We start from the raw sequence: 26,974 nt of genomic DNA, 5'->3' as shown, positions 1-26,974 counted from the left end.
AATATAATAACACAGTATGTATCAGTGGATGCAAATGATGAGAAAGTTTCAACAAGTGTAAATAAGTTAATTATGGCAGTTTCCTCGCACTGTGAACTTGTCTTTGAATCCTTGAATGTTTTAAATTTATTTTTAAAATTATATTTGTTATATTATACCTTATCTAATTAACAAACTTCATTTTAAATGTTTATATTCACAATAAAGTTATTAGATTTTAATGGTGTTGTTTTATTTTGAAAATTGTGATCGCTTATTCCCGGATGTGCCGTGTTAGCTCCGGCTAGCTGTACAAAACTGCTGCTTCCGCACTGCTTCCTTGTTTATTAGTTTTAGGGAAAGTAGTACCTCTAGAAGAGAAAAGTTTAATTTTTTTCACTCCTCTGGAAGCTGCCACAACTCTTCCACAAGACTTTCGGGTAAGTTGACTGTTTTTTGTGCTGTTTTTCGTGTGATACCGGGGCTGCTAGCTTGGTTAAAGTTAGAAAAGTTAAAGTTAGCAGTTAGCCTCCCTCCTGTCTGGCTCAGTGTTGTAACCCAGATATCTCGTTAGCTGTCACGCTAACCTGTTACAACACGTTCCAGGGTTACCATTCGTTACTGTCCTCCTAAAGTTACATTATCCAGCCACAGAGCCACTGTTAGCTGAGTTCCCGGCGGGGATTTTCCCCGTTGAAAGGTGCCCGTTTGTGTTCGGATAAGAGCCAGTCAACGTGGCTGCTGTCAATATTTGTGGCATGAAATCATCCGGAGTGTCTGCTGGTGACAAGCTGCTGTTTCTCCACACAGATCCACACCTTCTTCAAGCGAGAAGTTCACGGGTGATTGGGGATTTTTTTTTTTTTTTTTAAGGTGTCGCGCTTCATCAAACCAAAGAGTTTAGTCTGAATGGCCACAGCTGCAGAGGAGCCTCCAGGGCTGCAGGGCAACACTGCCAGTAAGTACTCAGTTATTAGAGACATACCACCTTTAATTTACCCCTCCTGTTATCTTCAGTGTATTCAGTGTTTCACTCAGGGGTGTCAAACTCATTTTAGGCCACATTCAGCCCAATTTGATCTCCAGGACCAGTAAAATCACAGCATAATAACCTATAAATAACAACGACTCAATTTTTTTCCTTTGTTTTAGTGCAAAAATGTACATTCTAAAAATTTTCACATTTAAGGAATTATCTTTTTACAAAACATCATGAACAACCTGAAATTTCTTAAGAAAAATAAGTTCAATTTCAGCAATATTATGCCTCAGTTTATCATTTCCCATCACAGCTTACAGATCACAGAGTGTCTACAAAGGAACAAAATAGTCACGGGTATCTGGAGCTGAATAATCTAGTATTTTACTGTATGATCAAAATGACAAAAGTCAGACATAAAAAGACAAAAAAACAAGACAAAATGCTACAAAAATCGGGTGCAAAATGACAAAAACGAGACACAAAATGACAAAAAATGACACAAACAACACGAAACAAAGACAAAAAATTTTACAAAAAAAGTTACAAACCGACAAAAAAATGGACAAAGGACAAAAAAATTGCACAAATGACACAAACAAGGTCAAAAATGACAAAAGTGAGAAACAAAACAACAAAAAATAGACTACCAACACAAGCAAGACAACAAAAGAACACAAAACGAAAAAATATACAAAACATCAAATAAATCAAAACAGAAAATGTCAAAAACGAGCAACAAAATGACAAAAACAAGTCAAAATATTACAAAAATCAGACACAAAACGACAAAAGAACGATGAGCAATCTAGTATTTTACTTTATGATCAAAACAACTTGTCATGGTCTAGAAATTATTTTAAATTTTTAGTTTTACAAATTTACAATTTGCAGTAATGTCTTCTCTGTAATTTTTATACTTCACAAAGTCGTCCCACAGACCGGATTGAACCCTCTGGAGGGCCAGTTTTGGCCCATGGACCGCATGTTTGACACCCCGGTTTCACGTCTCTAAATAAAAGATTGACATCTTTTTTCTCTTCACATTTAATGACTTTTCCTAATTTAATGGGGGCAACTGGGTAAATATAAAATTAATGTGATGGTAAGTTTTCAGTTTCCTGTACACATCAGTGTTCTTTGAGGCTTTTAGCTATAAAACATATAAGAAATATCAACATTTTACACAATTTAGTTTTGGCTGTTGTGGATAATATTGAGGTCATTATAACATGCAATTTTAGAATCTTCAAAAACTTTAGGGCCCTAAATAGGGATGTCCAATATTGGCTTTTTTGCCGATAACCGATATGCCAATATTGTCCAACTCTCAATTTCCGATTCCGATATCAACCAATACTGATATATGTGGACTATTTAACAAATTTTAAGTAACATCACATATCTCCTGTTGTGGAATTAACACATCAGCCTATTTTTATTGTGATGCCCCATTTGGATGCATTCTCAAATGCAACAAGGCTTTCCAAATGTAAACATTGTCTGTGCAGAATAAGAAAACTACTTTAACTTAAGTTATGGAAAAATGCCATATTTCTTTTATTTTAATTGTCTCAAACAACAGTTCACACTCTCCCTCCTTCTTCGAGTCTGGTAAATGCCGGTGAAATCCAGGCATTATTTTAGCGGTTTTCATGATAGGCAAAAAACTGACAGCGATATTGACCGATATTTCATTTTTATGCCAATATCGGGCTGATAATATCGTTGGGCCGAAATTGTTTTTCATCATATGTTATAGAGAGCAAAAATATTTACTTTGAAATAATATGAAGCCATTAAAACACCAAAAAGATATCTCTCTCTCTCTATTTTATTGTGATCTGAAAATTTCTGGTATTCTGCATGTAAAAGGGGGGTTGTTTTATTGAAAGGGCTATGTAGGTAGTCAACAAAAACACATAAAGTACCTGAACAATTTTAATTATAATAATTTCCTGGAGGTTTAAATTGCTGAAGTCAAACTGACCCCAAGGATCAAAGATGTTAGTAAATTTGAAGGTGATAGGAGGGTTAAAGGGGTACATCAGATTCGTTTTTCTTAGTTTTATTTGTCTTAATACACTCTTAGGTGATACAAATACATGGCTCAAGCAAGTCGGCAGCTTATAAGATATTTGTGAATAAAGATCTGAACAATATGCAAGAAAATAAACACACATATTGTGATTATTTTGACATATATTGTTAACTCATACGAGTCAAAATCGACAAAAACCTTATAATGGTTATGGCACATTTGTGTATGTCTGAAGCAAAAAAAATGTGCTTCTTAAAGTGTAGAGATTATGATTTATTCTATTTAATTCAGTTTAATTTGATTCAGAAAGCTTTATTTGTCCATCGGGGGCAATTCAAGACATGCTTGAGCTTATAGCAGCAAACATTGTAAGGCGAGACATCTCTGTAGCACCATTTAAAATGATATGTTGTGAGAAATTTGTATTCATGAGAAAAAAAATTGCTGATTTTGATATAATTTCGGTTAAATTGTTGCTGTAGTTGGATAGTTATTACATTTTAATACCACATTCTTCTAGTTCACACAATCTGAGGATGGAACTTCTTAATTTCATTTTCAGTTGTTGTTGAAACATTTAGAGAAGTGGTGACAACTTCATCAATTCATAATTTTGGAGAGTACGCTGTGTGGTTCTTTTGAATCGCATGTTGCAGTCAGAGTTTGTTTTGTTGCCAGGGTTAGTCCGATACTTTGGAGTGACTCATGTCCACAACATCCCCCACAGGATAAATGATCCGACATGCTAACAGGATCTTTTGATGTGTCAGAAGACAGTTTCTCATGTTTCAGTTATGTAACGATACGAAGCTGAAACAATTAATACCACAAAACTAAATCACAATCAGAAAACTCTACAGGAACTGAAGTGAAGATCAAAGGACACTTGGTCACCTTACGTAACCTTTACAACTTATTTAATACAGACGAGTATAGAACAAATAGTGTCGAAACAGGAATGTAAATGTGTAAACTGCTACATAAATTAACTCAACTTTAAATGACACCTGTGTATTAATTCACCAGCTCACTTTATCTGCTCATTGTTATATATTGCTATCAGTGAGGGTTTCAAGAATCAATCACAATAAGAAGTCACGTTTACTGCACGTGCACCATACTTAAATTGACTCCTACATGTATTACGATACACAATAAAGGGTTTAAACTCCTATAACTCAGTTTTACTTTTTCATAAATTTGGGGGAGATTTAAATAGAAGGATATGACAGTATAATTGATCTTCTCATGTACTTCTTTGCAAGAACGTAAATAAGGATATTTCTCAAAAAATGTCAAACTATTCCTGTTGCTTATGCCCTTATTTCCTTCAGCTTTTGTCTTAATTAAATACTTTACATCTGCAAAACTACTGTAAGGTGGGGTGTCGACATTACACTGTCCTGGACTGTATCTGCTAGGTATTTATTTATACAAATAGTACTTCAGGTTTAATATAAAAGGTGGGTTATGTTTGATGTTGGGCGACATTTTCACTTTCTACGCTGGTGAACTATTTATTGTTGACTTTGGAATCCAACGGGCATAACTTTCTACTCCAGACAGGGCTTTCATTGGTCCTGTCTGAACTAACTTTAATAGCCTACTTATCTAATTCCTCCCATTGCACGCAAAGACCTGCAGAGTCAGTTCTGGAGGAGACTGTCTTCTCTCCGAGGTAATGAATGAATGAGGTGTGTCTGCATGCTTGTGTCGGAGCTCGGCTGCACTCTGTTGTCGGTATCAGGGAGTGGTGGTAGCCGTTAGAAGCTTTGTTGTGTGATATTAATGCATCCAGTGTGATAAGTGTGTATCCTTGTTTTTTTTCTTCTGTATTTCATGTGTAGCTCATAGTATGATAATAATAGCTTTATTTAACCCTGTAAAACCCACTGTACACACACACACACACACACACACACATACATACAGTCAAGCCCGAAATTATTCATACCCCTAACAAATTTTGACTTAAAATTACAACCAGCAAGTTTGTTTTTGATTAGAAATTAGGTATTTCCCAAAAGATAATAAGATGATGTACAAGAGGCATCATTGTGGAAAAAATGATCTCAGCATTTATTTACATTTAAAAGTAACTTTAAGTCAAAATTTGCTAGGGATATGATTAATTTCGGGCTTGACTGTACATATATATATATATATATATATATATATATATATATATATATATATATACACACACACAAACATATATATATATATACATATAAAATTTATTTTGTTTAGTTTTATTTATTTTTGGCTAATTATATATTAACAATATATTTATATTTGGGTTTATTTTTTGTTTTATTTTATGATATTTTTTGTTTTAGTTTATTTTTAGTTTTATTTTGTTATATTTATTATATTTTTATTCCTCTTTTTTTTATATTCGGGTATATATTGGGTAACCCTGAAAAACCCACTGTTGCAAAAATACATCAGTTTTATTTTTTTTAATTGTATATTTATTTATTTATTTAGTTGTTTATTTATTTTTTGGGTCTTACAGGGTTAAATAGCACCCTTAAGAACAGCGTTCACAAAGTGCTTTGACAGTTAAAACATGCAACACAGTGACAATCAAACAAGCTATAGGAGACAAGTCAGTGCAGTCAATTAAAATGAATAGGAAAAATGACAATAAATTAAATGAATAATTAGTTAGATTATCACTTAACTCAAACAAGGGAACTAGGTAGTTTGAAAATTAAAGAACAAGATTGAGGGTTAAAATTACAAGTAAAAAAAATTTGACAATGAATTAGAGACGATATCACACCAAAGAACCAGGCAGCTAAAAGTAAAATAAAACGAGAGAGAACATCTAAAATAAACAGGACATAATACAGAATAAAACACTGAAACTAAATGAAGCTAAAAGTAAACGTCACTTAAAAGCAAGTCTGTAAAAGTGGGTTTTAAGAAGTGATTTAAAGAAGTTACTGACTCTAGAAGCCTTATCTTCTCAGGCAGGTCGTTCCAAAGTCGAGGTCCTGATGGAGAACGCTCCGTCACTTTTCAATTTAAGCCTCGACTTTGGAACGACCAAAAAGGATCCACCTGAGGATCTAAGGCTGCCAGCAAGCTCATACAGAGTCAACAGATCATGAATGTAGCTTAGGGCGAGATCCTGGCGAGCTTTAAAAGTGATCAGTAAAATCTTAAAATCAATTCTAAAACCAACAGGATGGGTGTGATGTGATGCCGTCTGTTAACTTGTATCTTTTCTTCCCCTTCCTCTCTTCAGATTCAACCGGGACTCGAAAAAATGCTTCTGCAGAGGTGAGAACTAACAGATTTTTTTGGGAGGAAATGTGTAATCTAGGTTTGGGGAAACACAATGTGCTTTCGCCTCAAATACTGTGAAATTTGCCAGTAATTTGCTGACATGTCGTCTATTCCTTCCTGTTTGAAATGTGAGAACGTTGCGTGTTGCTGCAGAATTACAATGAGTTCTTTTTCCTCCTGTGATTCTGTTTTTGCACTAACAGGGTCCAAGTCCACACATGTCTCAGGCCATGAAAAAAACTATCGGCCATCGTGGAATCGATCCCACTGGAGAGACGACATACAAGAAGGTGAGTGATCAGTTCTCCTAGACTGAAGCACATTTTCACCCGCTCACACAGAGTTTCCCTATCTACTCATCCTCCCATCGTCTTCTCTACAAATTAATGAATTATGTAGTTTATGAAATAGTGTTTCTAATCTCAACGTCCATAAAATTCAACTTTAAATAAGTTTCTTTGTCTATTTCCTAATATTTTGTTTTCTTCTTGTAAAATGACTCCTACATGCATGAAAATCATTGATATTCATGACTTATGGCGAAAATAGACTTACATCGATCCTTAGGAACAGAACTCCAATGCGAGTCAAGGACCCATGATGGGTCTATTTTAAGCCTTCTATTTGTAGTGTAGCATTCCTTATTTAATTATTCTTGACAACATTCCATATGAAGTATTAGAAGTAAGAGATGAGATAGTACTGTAAATTGACAGCTGTTTATTTATGTATTGACATGTTCCACTGTCTTGTTTAGACACAACTTAAATCACAGCAGCCTGCTCTTAAGAATATGTCAGGAACCGCTTAAAGTTTTTTTTTCATAAAATTAAATTATATTCGAGTAAAATTAGAATAACAGCTCAATGTACACAACATGCTAAGTTAGAACAGTAAATTATACAGAGGGAAAAAAACTCAATTTCAATAAACTGAACAACTCACAGGGACTTTATCCATATATGATTAAACCTGCAACAAAAATGCCTGTAGCCAAAATATTGTTTAAGTCAGTAAACCCTCAGTTTTTTCTCTGCATTTACAGGAAATAGTAGACCACTGGCAATGAAGTGCACAGCAAGAATCAAGAAACAAAAATACAGAGCTAGCAAACTTTGAAAACTTTTCTTTCTGCAACTAAAATGTGAATATTTGATGAGGTTGATGCTGTTGGAAGGGTTTGGTTGCTTTTCTGCATGAAGGATTACTTGGATCAACACTGCAAACTGCAAATATAGTTTCTTTTTGTGACACCTGGTAGAACTGTCAGAATGGTGAAGCTGTTTTAGTTGCATGCAGAGACTTGTCTTGTGAGTTTTGCAACATCTGAGTGACCATTATCAAGACCACCAATCAAATTAATACCAGTCTATAATGACCGATTGGTTCACTCAATCTGTAGTTCCAGTGTCTGAAATCAAATATGGAGCTCATACACCAAACTACTTTCGATGCTATTTTCTTCTTCAGCCACTGATTTAAAGCTTGCACGTTCATGTTTATGTGCAGTGTAATTCTGGTCACATGTGAGAACTTTGCAAGATGTCATCAGCCTCTGTGACATGTTATCTTCAGTGATTTGTTTTTGCATTTGTCTAAGTTGTCTCTCTTTTCCAGACAACATCATCGGCTCTGAAAGGTGCTATCCAGTTAGGCATCACACACACAGTTGGTAGTTTAAGTCAAAAACCGGAGAGAGACGTGCTGCTGCAGGACTTTGAGGTGGTTGAAAGCATCTTCTTTCCCTGGTGAGTCCTTGTGAAGATATGTAAATGTATCCTTCATTTCCTGTATAAGCGGTACTTCTTTGATGATCTTCTTGAAAGTAATCTTGTGCCTCCTCTCTTCTTTCGCCGGCAGCGAGGGCAGTAACCTGACACCCGCTCACCATTATGGAGACTTCAGGTTCAAAACATACGCTCCAATCGCCTTTCGCTACTTCAGAGAGATGTTTGGCATCCGTCCTGATGACTACATGGTAAAGTTGTTTACTCAGCATCCGTTTTATTCAGAAAATGTGGCAAAATCCCCTGAAGAAAGGGAAAGCGCTGCAAACTGTGAGGAAAGAAGGAGTGATTGAGTAATCGGAAAGACTGAAACTAGGGAAGTGTGAATAATGGAGTGGTGCTGAAGGAGAGGTGAAGCTGCTGGGAGCTGCTTTTCAAGTTTTTTTTTAACCCTGTAGGTCCGTGTTGTTTGGTTTTGTCACATGTGTAACGTCTGTGCTCTGGTCTGTTTGTAGTATTCTCTGTGCAACGAGTCGCTGATCGAGCTGTCCAACTCTGGAGCCAGTGGGTCTCTCTTCTACGTCTCCAGCGATGACGAGTACATCATTAAGACAGTTCAGCACAAAGAGGCAGAATTTCTACAGAAACTACTGCCAGGATACTTCATGGTAAGTTGAGATAATTATGACAGATATTTCTTTTTTGGCAATATGTCAAATTTTATATGGAAAATAACAAATTGTATCTGTGTCCAAGAAATCACTGTCAACTAAGTTACCCATTACAAAAACACCTCTCAAGGAAGTGTATTGATTTCAGATCACATGACCTGCAAGAGAAATGCACGAAAGACTGGCAAGACTCCAAGGCTTTCTGAGTTATTTAATATAAAGTAGTGTGTGAGTCAAGTGTCAACAGGTTTACTACAATATCTTCATAAACAACTTTCAATTTCAATTTTACTCAATTGTATATATAATATTTTAGAAGAATCTTTGTGTAACAATGCCATGTGGTGTTTGGTTATAGGCGGCCATGTTGATTTTAGGCCTGAAAACAGCAAAAATATCAACTATGATACCTGTCAACTACATTACAAAATGTCCCGCAATTATATATTGACCCAGTCCTACATTATTTCCCCGACTGGGCCTAATTTGGACACTTACAACTCTTTCAAAACTTCTCTGACTCCAGAGTTACACAGTTACACCTTCAGACATGCTGGTTACTGACTGCATGTTTATTTTTCTCTTAGGATAACTACTTGTTTATTTCATTTGTTCAACTCCTTTTGCTGTCTGGCAACTTACACTAATAGTTCCTCCTTCCATCCATCATCTGCGTTCTTCCACAGAACCTGAACCAGAACAAGCGGACCTTACTACCAAAGTTTTATGGGCTGTACTGTGTCCAGGCAGGCGGGAAAAACATCCGCATTGCAGTCATGAACAATTTGCTACCAAGCGCTGTACGAATGCACCTCAAGTACGATCTGAAGGGTTCCACCTACAAGCGGCGGGCCTCGGCTAAAGAGAGAGAAAAGACTGTTCCCACGTACAAGGACCTGGACTTCATGCAGGACATGCCTGATGGTCTGTTACTGGAGGGGGACAAGTTCACTGCTGTTTGCAAGACCATCCAGAGAGACTGTCTGGTGAGAAGTATAGAAAAAATAGTCTACATGCATCATATTTAATTCTAGATAAAATTACAAACACATATATCGTACAGGTATTGTTTTCTGTAATTCACTAAATAATTGAAATATATGGTTTCTGTTCAGCTCTTGCAGAGTTTCAAGATTATGGACTACAGCCTTCTGGTTGGAATTCATAATTTAGATCAGGCCTGTCAAGAGCAGGCAAGCGAAGAGGCGGTGGCCGGAGCCATGGACCAAAGGAGGCCGCAGGGCCAGAAGTCCCTGTACAGCACAGCTATAGAGGCCATTCAGGCCGAGACAGGAAACATGGGACCACTGGACACAGAGGACAAGTGAGTGATGATGTGTCCGTGGACTTGAAGTGGTCATATGTGGGGCAGCTTCCTTCTAGTTTCTGTCATGACAATAAAGTGATGACTGAGCTCAATGACGGAGAGCTAACTGTGTTTTATTTTATAGAACGGGAGGAATCCCTGCACGAAACTCAAAAGGCGAGAGGCTGCTGGTCTACATTGGTATCATCGACATTCTGCAGTCCTATAGGTAAGAATACACATTTTTATTTAACTCCTTGTCCAGTAAATGACAGTGCAGTGCTTTAGTCTTCCATCTGTGTATACACAAGATGGTTTCTCTCTGGTCCAGAGAGATAAAACAGGAATGTTTCTGTTCCATCAAACACGTGAGACAAACTGGAAAAACGGGATTCAGGCAACATGAATGAATCTGCACAAGAATGGCTTCAGATCCACAGATCAGCTCCATTTATTCTATCAGAGCCACAGTGATTAGTTTAATATCCCTGCTGTGAGTGGGTTACGTGAATCTACATGTCCAATTATGTAGCTGCTGTGATCAAACCGGGCTGCATGTGTTGTTTTTCAGATTAGTAAAGAAGCTTGAACACTCCTGGAAAGCTCTGGTTCACGATGGGGTAAGGTACCGCTACCAGCTTGTTAGCTTTAGTGTTATTGAAAGACAGATGTTAACTTATCATCACTCTTTTTCCTCAGGACACCGTATCAGTACACAGACCAGGTTTCTATGCGGAACGATTTCAGAAATTCATGTGTAGTACAGTCTTCAGAAAGGTTTCATGTGAGTATATACTCTGTCTATCTGAGCATCGTGTCGGTTTCACTGTATGCGCTCCTCTTTAACACTTTCCTGTCCTGTATCTAGCTAAAACCTCCCCGTGTAAGAAGCGCCGTGCAGTGACTCATGGTCCTATGAGGAGAGCAGGTGGACCTCCTCTGTCGACCCAAACCAGCAGCACCAGCAACCCGCTGCCTTTACTCCAACACCAGATCAGCTCAGACACCAGAGAGGACACTGAAGGAGACAACGGTAAGAAGTGGAAATCAAACTCATCAAACTTTATTTATATAGCACTTCTCATACAACTAAAATGCAACACAAAGTGCTTTACAACAGTTAAAAACATCATAAGAATAAACAGAGAAAACCCGTCCCTCCCATCCTCCATATAGACATAGATACACTGTTACGATCCAACCTCTAGGATTGGTTGGATGCAACAGAAATAACCAGATGTTAATGGTTCGGGTAAAGGAATTTCATTGCTTAGTGGCTAATTGAACAAAAAAGTGATCATACGAAGAACTCAGGACTGGTGGGTGGCTAAATCAAAGAAGAGAGTATAACAAAACGAAGGCTAACAGAGTCTCTAAATCTAGCTAACAAACAAAACAACTAAACTCCCTAGCCAAAATTAAGGACAGTAGCAACACCTACCACAACAAAAACTAATACAAAGAGTGCACAAAAACGAACGAAACAAAACTGGTGCCTCTGAATACACACACTTAACACACAATTCACGAATACTCAATACTGAATAGCTTCTTCACACAGTTAGCAGACTGCTGACTGGAGCCTCAGTCTCCACTGAGACTTGGGGCTCCACACCAAATCCTCAGCCTCCAACAGAAGCTCGACTTTGTCCGTAGCACCCACCACAAGTACTTACAGACCAAAGGACCACACAGGACAACAATACGGAGGCACCAGGGTGGACTGGTCGCAAATACCAGCCACCCAGACTAAGAGCTTGGTTACAGGTATATACTCTCGGATGTGGTGATGGCTGTGCCCGGTTGGCAGAAGGTGGAAGGGAGCTGGATGGTGGCCCATTCAGGAAGGTCGGGAGACAGGGAGAACAAGGCTGGAGGCAGGTCATCTTCTCCTGAATCATCAGTGGAGATGGTTGGTGGCTGGAGTTCCAGAGAAGCTCCCAAACCAGCCACAGCTGGGCCCACACATATAATCTCCCCCCACACAAAGGCCAAGGAGGAAAACACCTAAACAACAAGACGGCACACAGTTACTTGTGGCTGTAACATGCACACAACTACACATTCATACACACACACACACACACACACACACACACACACACACACACACACACACACACACACACACACACACACACACACACACACACACACACACACACACACACACACACACACACACACACACACACACCACAGTAGGGAGACATGGCATGGCACTGAGGATCGTGGAAAACGCCACCATTGGGGCCGTCCACACTGGGAGGAGTCGTAGGCCATATCACTGGAGGCGCCGGTATCCAGACCCCCCCGACCCCGACAGACATGGGGACCCCCACACCGAGGTGGGGAGCCCCCCCAACCAGCCGGGCTGAAGGGACCCATGGACAGCACCCCCAGCAGGAGACCGGACACGGCCCCCAGTGTGGAGGACCCTCCTGAGGAAACACTGGAGTTAAAAAACTAAAACCTTTAAAGTATAAGATTGGAGAAAAGGCCTGATGTAAGATAAGTAAAATAAAAAAAGAGTAAAAATATATAAGATAATGAGTAGACTAAATGATCTAAAATTAACATCATCTAAAAAAAACAGCAAGATAAACGGCAACAACATAAAATAAGATAAAGCCTGATAAGAAAGTAGAAAGAATTTAAATGGTCAGTTAAAAGCCTGATTAAAACGGTGCGTCTTTAACCTTCTTTTAAAAACATCGAGAGTCTCTGCAGTCCTGAGGTTCTCCGGCAGGCTGTTACACAAGTAGGGGCCATCGTGGCTGACTGCAGCCTCACCGTGGGTTTTGGTTCTGGGTTCTGGTGTGGATAAAAGACTGCTGCTGGAGGACCTCAGGATCCTCAAGGGTTGATATGGTTAAAAAAAAAAAAAAAAAAAAGGAAGAATACAGGCTTCAACTGTAGTGTGGGAGACAAGTTCTGCTTACTGATAACTGTGAAGATTCAGTCTTCCTGCATGTACCGACATGTGAAGCTCTTGGCAACACGGCATTAACAGGTTTTACTCTCCTCCCACCCAGACATACAGTCAGGACGTCCCGACCTCCTCCCAAAGACTTTACTGCCCAGTGACGCTGCTAGCAGCGCTTCTGAAACCTCCTCCCTGGGAAACCCTGGATTTGCTCCCTCAAGTCAGCCTCTGCCTCCACCTCCCTCTCAGGACACCTCCAGATCAGTGGAAGTAGCTTTGAACAGCTCACCGAGCAGAGACCAGGAGTACAGCACCCCCAAGAGGTAAGAGAGGAGAGGACACATGGAGACGAGCATTTTAATGTGAGTGGGGTAAAGTTAAAACAATGTAGTTAAACAACACCATGAACTGCATCGAATGACGATAAAGTTTTACCACCTATTTAAAGTGTGACCTTTAAAACCTTCATAAAGGTGAGTGTCCTCACATGCCAACCACTTAAACTCATGCAAATTTGTACATATTCGGGCTCATTTGCACCACTCAAATTCAGTATCACTAAGATAAGTACAAAGACTTCTAAATCTAAATCAGACTTAGTGAGAACCTAAAATTTAACATTCAAATTTAAATTACGTTTTAATTTGAAGAAGTTACCCGGAGATATTGAAAATGGTGTTATAGTAGTGAAGTGGTAGAGACTGTCTGCAGTCCTATGTAGTGCCCCACTCTAGCAACAAATAACAGAGCTGTTTTAGTGTCTGTGCTAATTAAAGTTTACTGTTTTATGTCGATTGCACTGTTTTGTTTTTCTGGAGAACAATAGGTGTATTTTTTACATACAAGAGTACAGTAATGCAGTCTAGTTTAAGGTTCCTGCAGTAGTTGTTTTTTAATTTGAAGTTACCCAGAGTTTCTTTCTGACTGTGTACACACTTTTGTTGACTTTGCAGATGCTAAATCGCCCGTAGCCAAAGTCCTTTTGTAAATCTGCTGATACACAGATTGAGGATGAAAATGGCCTGAGCTCATGAACCAAAACACAAAAATGTGCCTAAACCAGAAGCTCAGGAAAGTCTGCGTCTGTTAAAGCAGCACAGCATTTTGGCCTCCTGGTGGCAAAACATGTCAGAGAAAGTTTATTAATGTGGTGAAAAAACAGATTCATTTTCTTTTTTTACCCAGTAAATATTCAGTTGATATATTTTTTCATGTACACAGAAACCCAGTGTTTCATATTGTAACATTTAACTTCCTCTAATTTCTTTTTGGTTGTTTTCAGAGCTCAGTTTGGGACTCTTGAAGAAAGCGTCGGTGGTGCAGATGCGATCTCACTCAGTGATATAATTCCTACCACAAGCAAATGTGCAGTAAGTTGACTTTGTCAGTTACTCTGCTTATTCTGAGCCACTTTCTGCTCATGCTTGCTGTTTTAATCCGATCCATTGCTTTTGCTTTACAGGTGTAGATGTGGGAAAGAGGCCTGAACTCAAACGCACCAAAACAAACCTGGAGGATGATCTGAACACGGCTAAAATGTTTCCACCACCTTAGTGTGATTTGAGGTACCAGAATTAAAAAAGTTATGCAGCAACACCATTGAGATTTTTATTACATGATTTTTTTTTCTTGTTTTTTTGCACTTTATTTTCTAAATCTTAACGTGGTATGAGCATGTAAGTGGGTGGTTGTGTTCTGACACTAGTAATTGCAGGTACATTAGTGCTGTGGTCATTGAATACTAGTATTCATCTCATAGAAATGCCCATATTCATAATCACACATTGTTTTTGTCACTTAACTGCTCAGTTAAGCCAACATTCAGTGTAAAGTGTAACACGAAGTCTTATTTGAGAACAGATATTCTTAATTAAGGCTTAGTTATTTCAAATTTATTATCCTTTTTGGAATTAATTCCTCTTTTTTCCTTTTGCAAACTTCTCTTTCTAAGTTTCTGTCCCATCACCCAGAGGCCTTGAGTCGAGAGTACTGTTTCTGCTTTATGTTTCGCTTAAACGCTTTAACTTAAAACCATATTATATTGAGTGGATTTTAAATAAAATGTTTTCTTTTTGAAGAAACTACTGTATCTTATATGGGTAAGCTCCTTTTTCAAGCTTACTTTGAATGCAAATAATGCTGGAAAAACACTTTTTATTTGACCAAATATTCTACTGGACCTGTACCACTTTAGAGACTGTGAATTCTGCGTGTCACCACTAATGTAGTGGTCAAAGGGTTCTTTTCAAAGGAGGTTGTTTTTTTTATACTGTATTTTATGTGGTCTGATATCAGTTTCAGGTTTAGCTTGTAGACCAGCTTGTGGTCCAGTATGACTGATACTGATGCTTAGATGGCTATTGACAAACCACCACAACAAATAGCTACTGGGGGCCTGTCTCAGGAAGCAACACTGGACTGAATTGTTGGAATATTGGCTAATGCCACTGACCAAACCTAGAAACAGCAGCTTGTGTTCAGGCTCGCAAATGAAAATGTGCAAAAAATACCCCAGAAATACAAGAACCACCTCCTCACTAATCGAACACCAAAGAGCATGTCATGACATTATTACAAACTAGTACAATCACTTTGTTCTCATTGTAGTTTATGATATTGAAAATGGTATTATAGCAGTGAAGCGGTAGCGATTGTTTGTAGTTTTATGTAGCGCCCCACGCTAGCAACAAATAGCAGAGCTAACGGGAGTTCTTGTTTTAGTGTCTGTGCTAATTAAAATTAACTGTTGCATGTTGATTGCACTGCTTTGTTTTCCTGGAGAACAATGGGTGTATTTTTTACATTTTAAAGTACAGTAACGCAGTCTAGTTTAAGGTCCCTGCAGTAATGCGTAACGTTCTGAAGGCCGTAATGTTCAGTTTTTATTGAAACGGTTTATAGCAGAGGTGTCAAACTCATTATAGTTCAGGGAACACATTCAGCCCAGTTTGATCTCAAGTGGGGCGGACGAGTAAAATCACAGCATAATAACCTGTGAAAAATAACCACAACTCCAAGTTTTTCCCTTTGCTTTAGTGCAAAAAAAATCACATTTAAGGAATTATCTTACAAAATATTACAAAAATGAGACACAAAACAACCAAAGCGAGAAGCAAAATGACAAAAAAATGAGACAAGTGACACTCAACAAAACAAAAAAAGAGACAAAAAATTAGACAAAAAAGTTATAGAGCGACAAAAAAAATGGACAAACGACCAAAACGAGTCAAATAATGACATAAATGACACAAATGAGGCAAAAAAAACGAGAAACAAAACAGCAACAACATGAGACAAATGTCAAAAGTCTGACAAAAAAACGACAAAAACAAGACAAAATATTACAAAAATGAGACAAAATGACAAAAAAAGACAAACAACAAAAAAATTTGACAAAAGAAATTACAAAGCAACAAAAAATGGACAAACAACACAAGTGAGACAAAACGACAAAAGCCATACACAATTTGATCTCAAGTGGGCCGGACCAACAAAATCTTAGCATAATAACCTATAAACAACAATAGCTTTTTCCTTTGTTTTAGAGCAAAAAAGTATGTTCTGAAAATGTTCACCTTTAAGGAATTACTTTTTTACAAAACGTCATGAACAACCGGAAACTTCTTAAGAAAAATAAGTGAAATTTCAACAATATTAAACCTCAGTTTATCATTTGTGCATCACAACTTCCAGATCACAGAGTGTCTGCAAAGGCACAGAACATTTAGTCACAGGTATCTGGAACTGAACAATATAGTATTAGACTTCATGCTCAAAACGACGCAAAAAAAGACAAAAATCAACAAAATATTACAAAAATGAGACACAAAGTGGCAAAAAATAGACAAACAACACAAGCGAGACAAAAAAAAACAAGGACAAAGACGAGACAAAAAGGAAACACAAAAACAAGAAACAAAAGAACAAGCATGAGACTAATGACAAACGTCAGACAAAAAAACCCAAGACAAAATCTTACAAAATGAGGCACAAAATGACAAAAGAACAATGAGTAATCTAGTATTTTACAACTTGTCATGGTCTAGAAATTATTTTAAATTTACAGTGTTACAAATTTGCAATTTGCAGTTAATGTCTTCTCTGCAATTTTTACACTTTAGCAAGTCGTCCTGAGGACCGGATTGGACCCTCTGGAGGGCCGGTTTTGGCCCGTGGGCTGCATGTTTGACAGCCCTGGTTTATAGAGTTGTAAATTCAACTGATAATTTGGAAGCAGTTGGTGTAGTTTTATTGCGCTATACCGACAGGTGTTTGTATTATTTTGTCCACCACATCTATATCGGTGAGGCTCAATAGAAGAACTGTAACTGAGTGTAAAAAACAAAGACACCTGAGACCAGACTGCATTAATGTCATCCAGACATGCAGATACAAACAAGCTGATGTGCCCTTCAGTGGTTTAGACATGGCGCCCCCTAGCAGCCAGTCTGTGCTAAAGCAACAACCAAGGTGTACGCTTGTTTTCAGTGTGGTTTGATTAGCTAGATTATGCAAAAAAACAAACAAACTCAGGAGTCTCAGTGGAGCATTCGTAGTGGAAGAAGCCTTCATATTTTGGTGTGAATCTGGATCAGTTTCTTTAAAACTGCACGATAGGGCACAGGCCTTGGCAGAGGACTTTGCTGTCCAAGTGCCTTTCTAATTGATGTTTTATAGATAGTGTGTATATATGCGTGTATGTCTGCCCTGTTATATTTTACATTTATCGCCACTAAATGTTTTATAAACTGCAACATGTCTCACAGGATGGATTAGAAGGACTTGCATGCGTATTGTCTGTCCTCTTGTTCTCCTACTTACTAAATACTGGGGTGGGATGTGTCGGAAATAAGAAATGCAGGTTTGTACGAGTTTGCTGCTTAAAATCTGAACTATAAACTTGGATGGTACCACATTTTCTTAAAGTATTTTAGTCAAACTTTTTCACTATTTGCTGCTATGTGTAAACTCACTATGAAACAGATTGCAACCTAATATAAAAGCCGATGCTGTGCTGCTTTTAGGATCTGTTCTTTTAAATTACCATTCTTGCTTTTTGTTTGTGTATTTCCTAAACATTACTCTTAAAGTTACTCACAGAACTCATCAGTTATATTAATTCTAATCCTGATATGACCTTTGTTGCTGCAATTCCTCACATGAATATGCATTTTCTCCCTGTGTCTTATTAAATTCTGTTGCTGATTTGCTCATGTTGCATGTGTAATTACAAACATTGCCTCTCAATTAGGCCAGTAAACTTAGTTAGGAGAGCCAGTTTTGTAAAAATGAGTTTTCCAGATTTGCCAGTGTTCAGCGTAGTGGGGCTGATAACTTACCGAGAGGTTTTTGAGACAGGCCCCGACTTATTTTTCACTGGGAAACATGGTGATGGCTGCTTGTGTGTGAGAGTGAACAAGACAAAATGGTTTATTTGCTTTCTGATGTTGTGGTTGGGTCACAGTAAATTGTTAGAGAGTTGTTTGATATTTGAAAATGCAGAAATTAGAACTTTAAAAAGCCTGTAATTTATATGTCTCAACTATGCAACATAATTCTTTGTTTACAGCAAACAAATTAATAAACTGTGCAATATGTGTATTTATTTGACAATTTTCCAACCAAGATGGATTATTTGAACATTTTATGTGACCAGTAAATGATATGTACAGATCATTTGTCTGTTCCAACATTGAAAGTGAAACTGTGCCTCATTGTGAAACCACCAGAACACACGCAGCCGATGAACCAAACATGTAAATAGTCGTATTTATTATTGTATTTATTGCTGTATGTATAGCTCCGGTTTCCAAAATGTTTCTTAATGGTGACGGTGGATTGAAAACACACCTGTATCTGTGGTAAATGACTGTTGAAAGGTAAAAACTTTTGTTTTCTGTCATTTTGATTGTTATGTTTATTATAACAACTGTAAAATCATCCTGTTTTTTTTTCTCTGATTTGTCTTTACTTGCCTTTGAATGGTGTAAATGTTTACACATCTATGTATATGCAAGAATCACAATATGAATTTACACATTTTTTTCAGTCTCGCTCTTTTGGGGAAGGTTTTGTACACTTGTACCTGAAATTATTAAAGAAAAAAAGACACACGGCTTTTGTTTACTGTATTGCATTACACAGATGTTTGACATTTTAGTTCTCTATTTTATGTCTCTGTTTTAAATTGCTTGGTGTATTACATCTGTGTAATGTCACAGATAAGAATCACCGGATTCTACCAGTTCAAATACCTTAATTAGTCAGGTACATAAATTGCAGGTCTCACCAGAAAAGGCACACCGACCAGGCTGTCTTATTCATAAAGATCTTTCACGTTGATTATTCAGAAATTTCACAATATCACAATTATGCATAATACAATTCTAGTCTGCATTTGTACAATAAATTCTAATTTGTTCTAAGCTGTGCCTGTGGCATCTTAACAGTTTGTTTGGAGAGGAAACCTGTGAGAAATAACTGAATTCACCGTCAAACAGCTACTAAGTTGTCCTTTTGTTTTACTATATTCACAGTTATCTCCATGACAACTGGGTAAAAGCATTAGTATCTGTTTTGGGAAGATAACGTTTTATTTACAATATGATTTTAAAAGAACAATGCAGATAGTATAAAATTTCAGGGACAAATGTAGTCAGAGGATCTTGAGTTAATAGTTTTATTGTTGAACTACTTTTACAGTTCTGTATGTGATGTGTCAATACATTGAAAGGGGCAGCGCCTGGCCAATCAGATTTCACTTTATTCCACCTTTGTCCAATAGCCTGTGAGATTGTAAGATTACGACAGAAAGCAACAAGAAGTTTCCAAAATGGGGCTTGAAAGTACTATGGTCTGGTAAGAACTCCATGAATGTCGCTTTTATGTAGCTGTTGGTCTGCTAGCGGTTCAAACGAAGATGTTTTAGTTAATTACTCGATTAGGTCGTTCACAGCTCTGAATTTGGAGAAAATTTCCCTGCCTGCTAGGATGATAAGTCCCTGTTAGCCGGATAACGTACCGGCTGAGTCATTGTAGCTAAAGTTAGCTTCGATTTTTGGTGCTTTTAATAAAGTATTTCTTTATCTGTAACATAGACAGACGCATTCCGAAAAGTTACTGTTTGTAATTTACTGTTTTCTGTCTGAACTATCCACTGACAGCATCCACTATTTGATTGTTAGGACCAGCGGTATATGCTGGCTAACGTTAGCAAGCCGTGCTAGTTATTAGTTTTTATTGTACGACTCGTATCTACCGGCCTGTCAGCCACTTTATCTGTGTGAAAGACAGAATTTTCCACACGAAGCAGAGCTGTGAAGCAGAACTCTGTTGTCCTACTGATGCAAACTATCTACAAGGCCTAACTAGGTTAAAATGGGAGTCATATGTCAGCGGCTAACTAGCAGGTTAGCTTTGTGATGTACTAGTCAGGGGTGTCAAACTCATTTTAGTCCAGGGGCCACATTCTGCCTAATTTGATTTCAAGTGGACCAGACCAATAAAATCTTAGTATAATAACCTATATATAAAGACAACTCCAAATTTTCCTTAGTTTTAGTGCAAAAAGGTACGTTCTAAAAATGTTCACATTTAAGGAATTATCTTTTTACAAAACATCATGAACAATCTGAAATTTCCTGAAGAAAAATAAGTGAAATTTCAACAATATTAAGCCTCAGTTTATCATTTGTGTATCACAACTTTCAGATCACAGTGTCTGCAAAGGCACAAAACATTTAGTCACAGGTATCTGGAACTGAACAAGAGTTTATGATCAAAGCGACAAAAAAAAAACAAACAGACGAAAATCAACAACATATTACGAAAACGAGACACAACATGACAAAAACACAGACAACAGAAGTGAGACAACAAAAGACAAAACGACTAAAACTAGACAAAAAAGGAAACACGAAAGGACAAAAACGTGAGACAAACGACAAAAATCTGACAAAAAACAGCAAAAACAAGACAAAATATTACAAAAATGAGGCACAAAAATGACAAAAGAACAATGAGCAATCTAGTATTTAACTTTATGATCAAAGCAACTTGTCATGGTCTAGAAATTATTTTAAATGTGTAGTTTTACAAATTTGCAGTTAATGTCTTCTCTGTAATTTTTACACTTTACAAAGTTTGACACCCCTTTACTAGAGCCACACATGTAAAAAATGTTCGCAAATTTGATGGTGAAAAACTGTCGAACCATGACAGTAAAAAAAATCTGTAAACTCTAGAACAGTTTGATATAGTTTATATAACACTGAATCACCGTAAATAAGTTAATCAGGAAAAAAACAAGATTTTTTTGTTTTCTTTCTCCTGAAAAACTTAATTTCCCTACTCTTGCGCATTTTTTTAATGGAAAAAAAAATGACGTAATATGTATAACATTCAGTACTGTAATTTTTGCATTCACTTCTCGGAAAGAATACCAGTTTTCACAGTTAAATGTGCATACTGTTGTGCTGATAATATTTGTATAATGTAACATGATGTTTTTTGCATTTATTTCATATAGAAAATACAATTTGTACCAGTCAAATTGATGTCTGTGTTAATAACGGTCATAGGCTATAACTTTAATTGTTTCATGCCTCGCTAAACAAACACATATTAAATGTTAAATACACCAACTTTTGTGCTGATAATGGAAAAATGCTGTAATATTTATGAGGTCACACAAAATTTATTTTAGATGGTATTTTCATATGAATTTTCAATTTAAGACTTTTTTGTAGCATAAAATATGGAATGAATCACATTTTCTACCTGTAAAATCAACAGTATTGATACATTTCTTTACCGTAAATGAAGAAAATGTTTTACTGTAATTTTGCGGTAGTGTTCTTGCGACCACAGCTGCTGGAATTTTACCGTTTTAAATAACAGTTCTTTTGTTACAGTGCAGCTAAACTGATATTTTCCCCTCAGTGTGGACAACAGTGAATACATGAGAAATGGGGACTTTCTACCAACGAGGCTACAGGCTCAACAAGATGCCGTCAACATCGTTTGCCACTCAAAAACACGCAGCAATCCAGAAAATAACGTGGGCCTTATCACTATGGCAAAGTAAGCATCTCTCTTTTTACTAAACAAAGACACTCTAAGATTGCTGGTAATTACATTTCACTGTCTAGCTTAGCTGATATTGTTGTGTATGCTTGTGATACTGGCTAACTGCGTGTCATCTCTGTGTTTTCATGCAGTAACTGTGAGGTCCTGACCACGCTGACACCAGACACCGGCCGCATCCTGTCCAAACTCCACGCTGTCCAGCCCAAAGGAAAGATCTGCTTCTGCACGGGCATCAGAGTGGCTCATGTGTGTAATCTGTGGTTTCAAAGTCTAAACTCTGCCTGCTACTTGTTCGGTTGGTAAATAAGAGGTTTTGCTCTCTCAGTGGCATTTCTGAGCGTCCATGTGTTTGTGTTTCCTGTGTAGCTGGCCCTAAAGCACAGACAAGGAAAAAACCACAAGATGAGGATCATTGCCTTTGTTGGGAGTCCTGTGGAGGATAATGAAAAAGATGTGAGTTTAAAGTTGTGACAATTTTACTATACAACATATATGATGGCTTTAACCTCTCCTACTGTCTAAACCCTCAATCGAATGTGTTTTTCTTTGTTTCATCCTGCTTTTTTCCCCAACCTGCTGATTCTGCAGCTTGTCAAGTTGGCGAAACGCTTGAAAAAAGAGAAAGTGAATGTGGATATCATCAACTTCGGAGAAGAGGTGAGAAATGTGGTTTATCTTCAGTTGTACTGCTTTAGAGGAGGGTACTTTAAAGTTTCATATTTCTTCTTAGTGTGTGTTTTCTTGCTTATAAACAGAATCTTTAATTTTCCTTGCCATGTGTCTCCAACCCTTTATTCAGGAGGTGAACACAGAAAAGCTGACTGCTTTTATAAATACTCTGAATGGGAAGGAGGGGACAGGCTCCCACCTGGTCACAGTCCCTCCAGGACCTAGTCTGGCTGATGCCCTGCTGTCCTCACCCATCCTGGCTGGAGAAGGCGGCTCTATGATGGGTCTCGGTGCCAGTGACTTTGAATTTGGTGTGGATCCAAGTGCAGATCCAGAGCTGGCCCTGGTAAGCAATAAATAATGGTATACCAAGTGCTAGGTAATGTAACATATATGTATTTAATTTTAGAGAGGTGTCAAGTTTTTTTTTTTAGTAAGTAAAAATGCCCATTTATTGTGATGCCAGCAAAAAAAACAGGAGACATCGTGATAACATCAGGAGTGAAAACCAAGGGCTGTGTTTTCACTTTCTGTGGCACTATAATGAACAGGCATTTTTGCTTCAAAATACATTTGTCATTGTCTCTAAAACTGAATAATACCTGCAGTTATACAAACAGAGAACACACAAGAATATATTGGATAGTGCTTTCAAGATGTGGCCATACATGTGTGTCAGGCTGAGCTTGGAAACCAATGTAATGTTGCATAGCAGAGTATTAAAAAGAGCAATAAATGAGGCTTTTCAAGACTAAAATGTCATTGCTGCAGAGAGCGGCCTTGATAGAGATGATAATGAGACTCTGGGTGTCCTTGAAGCAGGCTTAGAATATAAAGGACAGCTGCTCATGCCTCAGTTTTCTAACAGAGTCATTCATGTGTTTATATGAAAATGTAATTATTAATTGATAGTATTTTCTTTGGTGTTTCTGCTGTAGTGGATGTTTTAGACAAACCATTTTCCTGCACAAGAACCTGAGGAATACCCCATGAATTTCCTTTTGTATTTTTATATCTTGTCCTTGAAAAAAGTATGTATCATGCTGCTTTAAACTGTACTCCCACACTGAGCTGAATTTAGTCAAGTCTCAAGTACTCAGTGAGTAGCTTTGCTGGAATCAAAAAAAGTAACTATTTAGATTTGGTAACAGGGATGACATTCGCCTTTATTTCCTCACTGTGCTGCCTCTGTGCACCGCTTTAGGCCCTGCGTGTATCTATGGAGGAGCAGCGACAGAGGCAGGAGGAAGAGGCCCGCAGAGCTGCCGCCGCCTCTGCAGCCGAGGCCGGCGTGCCCACACCCAGCGCAGACGGTAACTGGAAGATTGACAGATGGTTGCTTTCACTTACTAGAAAATGCTAATTATATTCATGCGTTGGGATTTGATTGAATCGTATTTTATCGCAGAATCGGAGGAGGCCTTGTTGAAGATGTCGGTATCTCAGCCTGAGAGCGGTGCAGCAGTGCTTCCTGACTTCAGCAGCATGACAGAGGAGGAGCAGATAGCCTACGCCATGCAGATGTCTCTGGCTGGAGGAGGTGAGTTTCATTTGATTGTCACTGGTATCATGGATTTTTCGCAATATAGTGGGATTTTGCCGTATATGCAGTATATACTTATTATTGTGGCAAGCTGTGTTGAAGAACAACGCTGGGGTAAAGATATGTCTTTTATGCACTCGGCAACTGGCAGATGCTTTTATTTTGACACACATGGAGAGCAGCACTATAGAAAATGTGGCAGGAAGTCATCAAGCACACTCACGATCCTGATAACATAACACTTAACCAAACTAACCACAAAAACACAAACGCTAATAACACTGTACCACTAACATAAACCACAATAATGACACTTAAACCCCCAACACCCAGAACTCCCATGGTGCATTGCAGCGCAACAGTTCTGTCATAGACCGGCTCTGCGATCGCTACATTATTTTATTTATTTATGCAGTAAAATAACCATTTTCTAGCCTAAAAAATTGAAAAAAGAAATCTAAAAAATAATAATTAAAACATATTAAAAGAAGATTTAATTGAAATAAAATGCGTAGCATACAGCGCTGGGCTCTGATTGGCTCAGCGACCGTAGCATCAGTCTCCTCTGTCTCCTCTGTCTCCAGTGTGTAGCAGCATTCAGCATCTTGTCCGTTTCACACAGACGTCTGATCACTGCATAGTGTTGCTCTGCAGTGTTGTGTGTGGGGAGGGTTTATAAAGCCTTAAAATATATCTAAAATAAATATGGTTGCTACTTTGCAGATTTTCATCTATCGCGGGAGTCTGGATCGTAACCTCACAATAGACAAGGGACCACTGTGTATATGTATACATATATATGTTTTATGATGTGTCTGATAAGTAGATGTTCTCTTGTTTGTGAACAGAGTATGGTGAAATGGACACAGGAGCCCCCATGGACACTGCAGAATCAGCCAAGGTGAGCCATCAGAGGATGTTATAAATATCCATCCATTATCTATACACCGCTTAATCCTCATTAGGGTGAGGTGGAGTCTATCCCAGGTGATTGAGGGGACACCTGGACAGGTCACCAGTCTATCACAGGGCTACATATAGAGACAAACAATCATACTCACATTCTCACCTATGGACAATTTAAGATCATCAATTAACCTCAGCATGTTTCTGGACTGTGGGAGGAAGCTGGAGAACATGCAAACTCAACACAGAAAGATCCCAGGCCGAGATTGGGATGCGAACCAGGGATCTTCTCTGTTATAAATAGACCTGTTATTATTTTTAAGCATAGGAGATGAACTCAACCTGCTTATGTGTGTTTCTGTGTGAGTTCTGAAATGAGGAGTTACTGAGTTATTGCTGCATCGACAATGTGAGCTGACCTACAGTTGAAGACCTGGATGGACAGGAAACTCTAAAAATGATTGGCATAAAAGATGAGCAACCTGACTAGAAAGTATGATTTTTCAGACAAAAGTGAAAGTACAACTTCAAAATGTAAGGAGAGGCCTGATTCTCAAAGCTTTCAGTGATTAACATCCAATCAACAAGCTTACAATATTGTCCTAATGCCGAGTAGAAACCTTGAGCATGATTGATCGATGCGCAGTTTCAGCAATGAGTTTGCGTTATCATATTTGATAGAAATTGATGCATTTTGCTGTTTTCTGACCATTTATCTAAACACAAATGTATGTTAAGCTTTAGAAAATTAAACTCCAATGCACAAAACTGGTTGAAAAAACAAATTGGTGTTTTTAATCTCCATTTTCAACATTTTGGTGTTGAGGATTTTTCTTCGGTGTTGGCTAAAACCTGGTTTGAGGATACCAAATATTTCTCTTTACTGCGAATGCAGATCCTTTATTCTGTAGTCACTGTGGATGACTTAGGCCTGAACTGTTTTGGATTTGTTGATCCTTGCAGGCTTTTCATGCACTATATCAAGCTGATTGGGGGAAAAACAAGATTTCCTTACTTTAAAACTGCATAGAATGGTAGTATCGCTCAATTATGCAGCCGATTTACATGATGTTTTATTGTGGACATCTAGAGATATTATGTACAGACAAGAAAACCAAATAACTAATCATCTTAACTGATTGTACTATTATTATTGGATAGGAGGAAGACGACTACGACGTGATGCAGGACCCAGAGTTCCTCCAGAGTGTCTTGGAGAACCTACCCGGTGTCGACCCAAACAATGAGGCCATCCGCAACGCCATGGGCTCCCTGGCCTCCCAGACGGGGAACAAGCCAGACGGCAAAAAGGACGAAGAGAAGAAGAAATGAGGAACGAATGGAGACTTCGGACGTTAACTAGAGAATAACGAACACTTACAGACTAATGCAGGATTTCTTTTTATATTTATATATATATATATATATATATATATATATATATATATATATATATATATATATATATATATATATATATATATATATATATATATACACGAAAAGATTGCTGATGCGTCGCCCTGCATGACAGCACTCTGACATTTAATACCACCCTTCTCTGTCAAGACACTCAAAAGCACCAACGTAGAAGGAAATATTTTAAAAAAACTACAGCATTTGATGACGATTTAGAGTGTAATTTGCCCCCAAAACATAAATTGATGAAAAAAAATGCCTTGTGCGCTCTTTACCCAACATTTCTCTACATGGTATAATTAGTAATAATTCACCCAACAGAGTTTGTGATGGCAGGCTTTTAAACTAAACACTTAACCACACTCCTGTCATGCCTTTGTGGTTTTTTTTTTGCAATAAAACCTCTGTGTAAATATGCTGCCTT

General features: G+C 37.9%; 2 protein-coding genes across 5 annotated transcripts; both read left to right on the top strand.

Moving 5' to 3' along the window:
- The first annotated feature begins 284 nt into the window (after window positions 1–284).
- On the top strand, window positions 285–19,042 carry LOC111565080 (phosphatidylinositol 4-phosphate 5-kinase type-1 alpha-like). Of its 4 annotated transcripts, none has more exons than XM_055017984.1 (17): window positions 285–419; window positions 790–937; window positions 4,636–4,677; window positions 6,256–6,290; window positions 6,500–6,586; window positions 7,914–8,044; window positions 8,157–8,274; window positions 8,539–8,691; window positions 9,381–9,680; window positions 9,810–10,018; window positions 10,146–10,229; window positions 10,572–10,620; window positions 10,700–10,784; window positions 10,869–11,033; window positions 13,036–13,249; window positions 14,209–14,296; window positions 14,389–19,042. In XM_055017984.1, exons 2-17 carry the CDS (start codon window positions 889–891, stop codon window positions 14,392–14,394), a joined length of 1,815 nt encoding a protein of 604 aa, XP_054873959.1. In that variant the 5' UTR covers window positions 285–419; window positions 790–888; the 3' UTR covers window positions 14,395–19,042. The 4 variants fall into 4 exon arrangements, with proteins under 4 accessions (XP_054873959.1, XP_023120825.2, XP_054873960.1 ...); XM_055017985.1 differs by having other exon boundaries at window positions 319–419; window positions 853–937; XM_023265057.3 differs by lacking the exon at window positions 4,636–4,677.
- A 644-nt stretch (window positions 19,043–19,686) lies between these two features.
- LOC111565087 (26S proteasome non-ATPase regulatory subunit 4) lies at window positions 19,687–26,965 on the top strand. The gene is made up of 10 exons (XM_055017943.1): window positions 19,687–19,784; window positions 21,867–22,007; window positions 22,145–22,259; window positions 22,380–22,466; window positions 22,602–22,670; window positions 22,813–23,028; window positions 23,887–23,995; window positions 24,091–24,222; window positions 25,074–25,126; window positions 26,293–26,965. The coding sequence occupies exons 1-10, from the start codon at window positions 19,759–19,761 to the stop codon at window positions 26,461–26,463; spliced, it is 1,119 nt and encodes a 372-aa protein (XP_054873918.1). The 5' UTR covers window positions 19,687–19,758; the 3' UTR covers window positions 26,464–26,965.
- The last annotated feature ends 9 nt before the right edge of the window (window positions 26,966–26,974 follow it).

The sequence above is a fragment of the Amphiprion ocellaris genome, chromosome 15 (assembly GCF_022539595.1).
Source record: "Amphiprion ocellaris isolate individual 3 ecotype Okinawa chromosome 15, ASM2253959v1, whole genome shotgun sequence".
Taxonomy (NCBI): domain Eukaryota; kingdom Metazoa; phylum Chordata; class Actinopteri; family Pomacentridae; genus Amphiprion; species Amphiprion ocellaris.
Note: the sequence above shows the minus strand (reverse complement) of the source record. Positions and strands in the feature narration are given on the sequence as shown.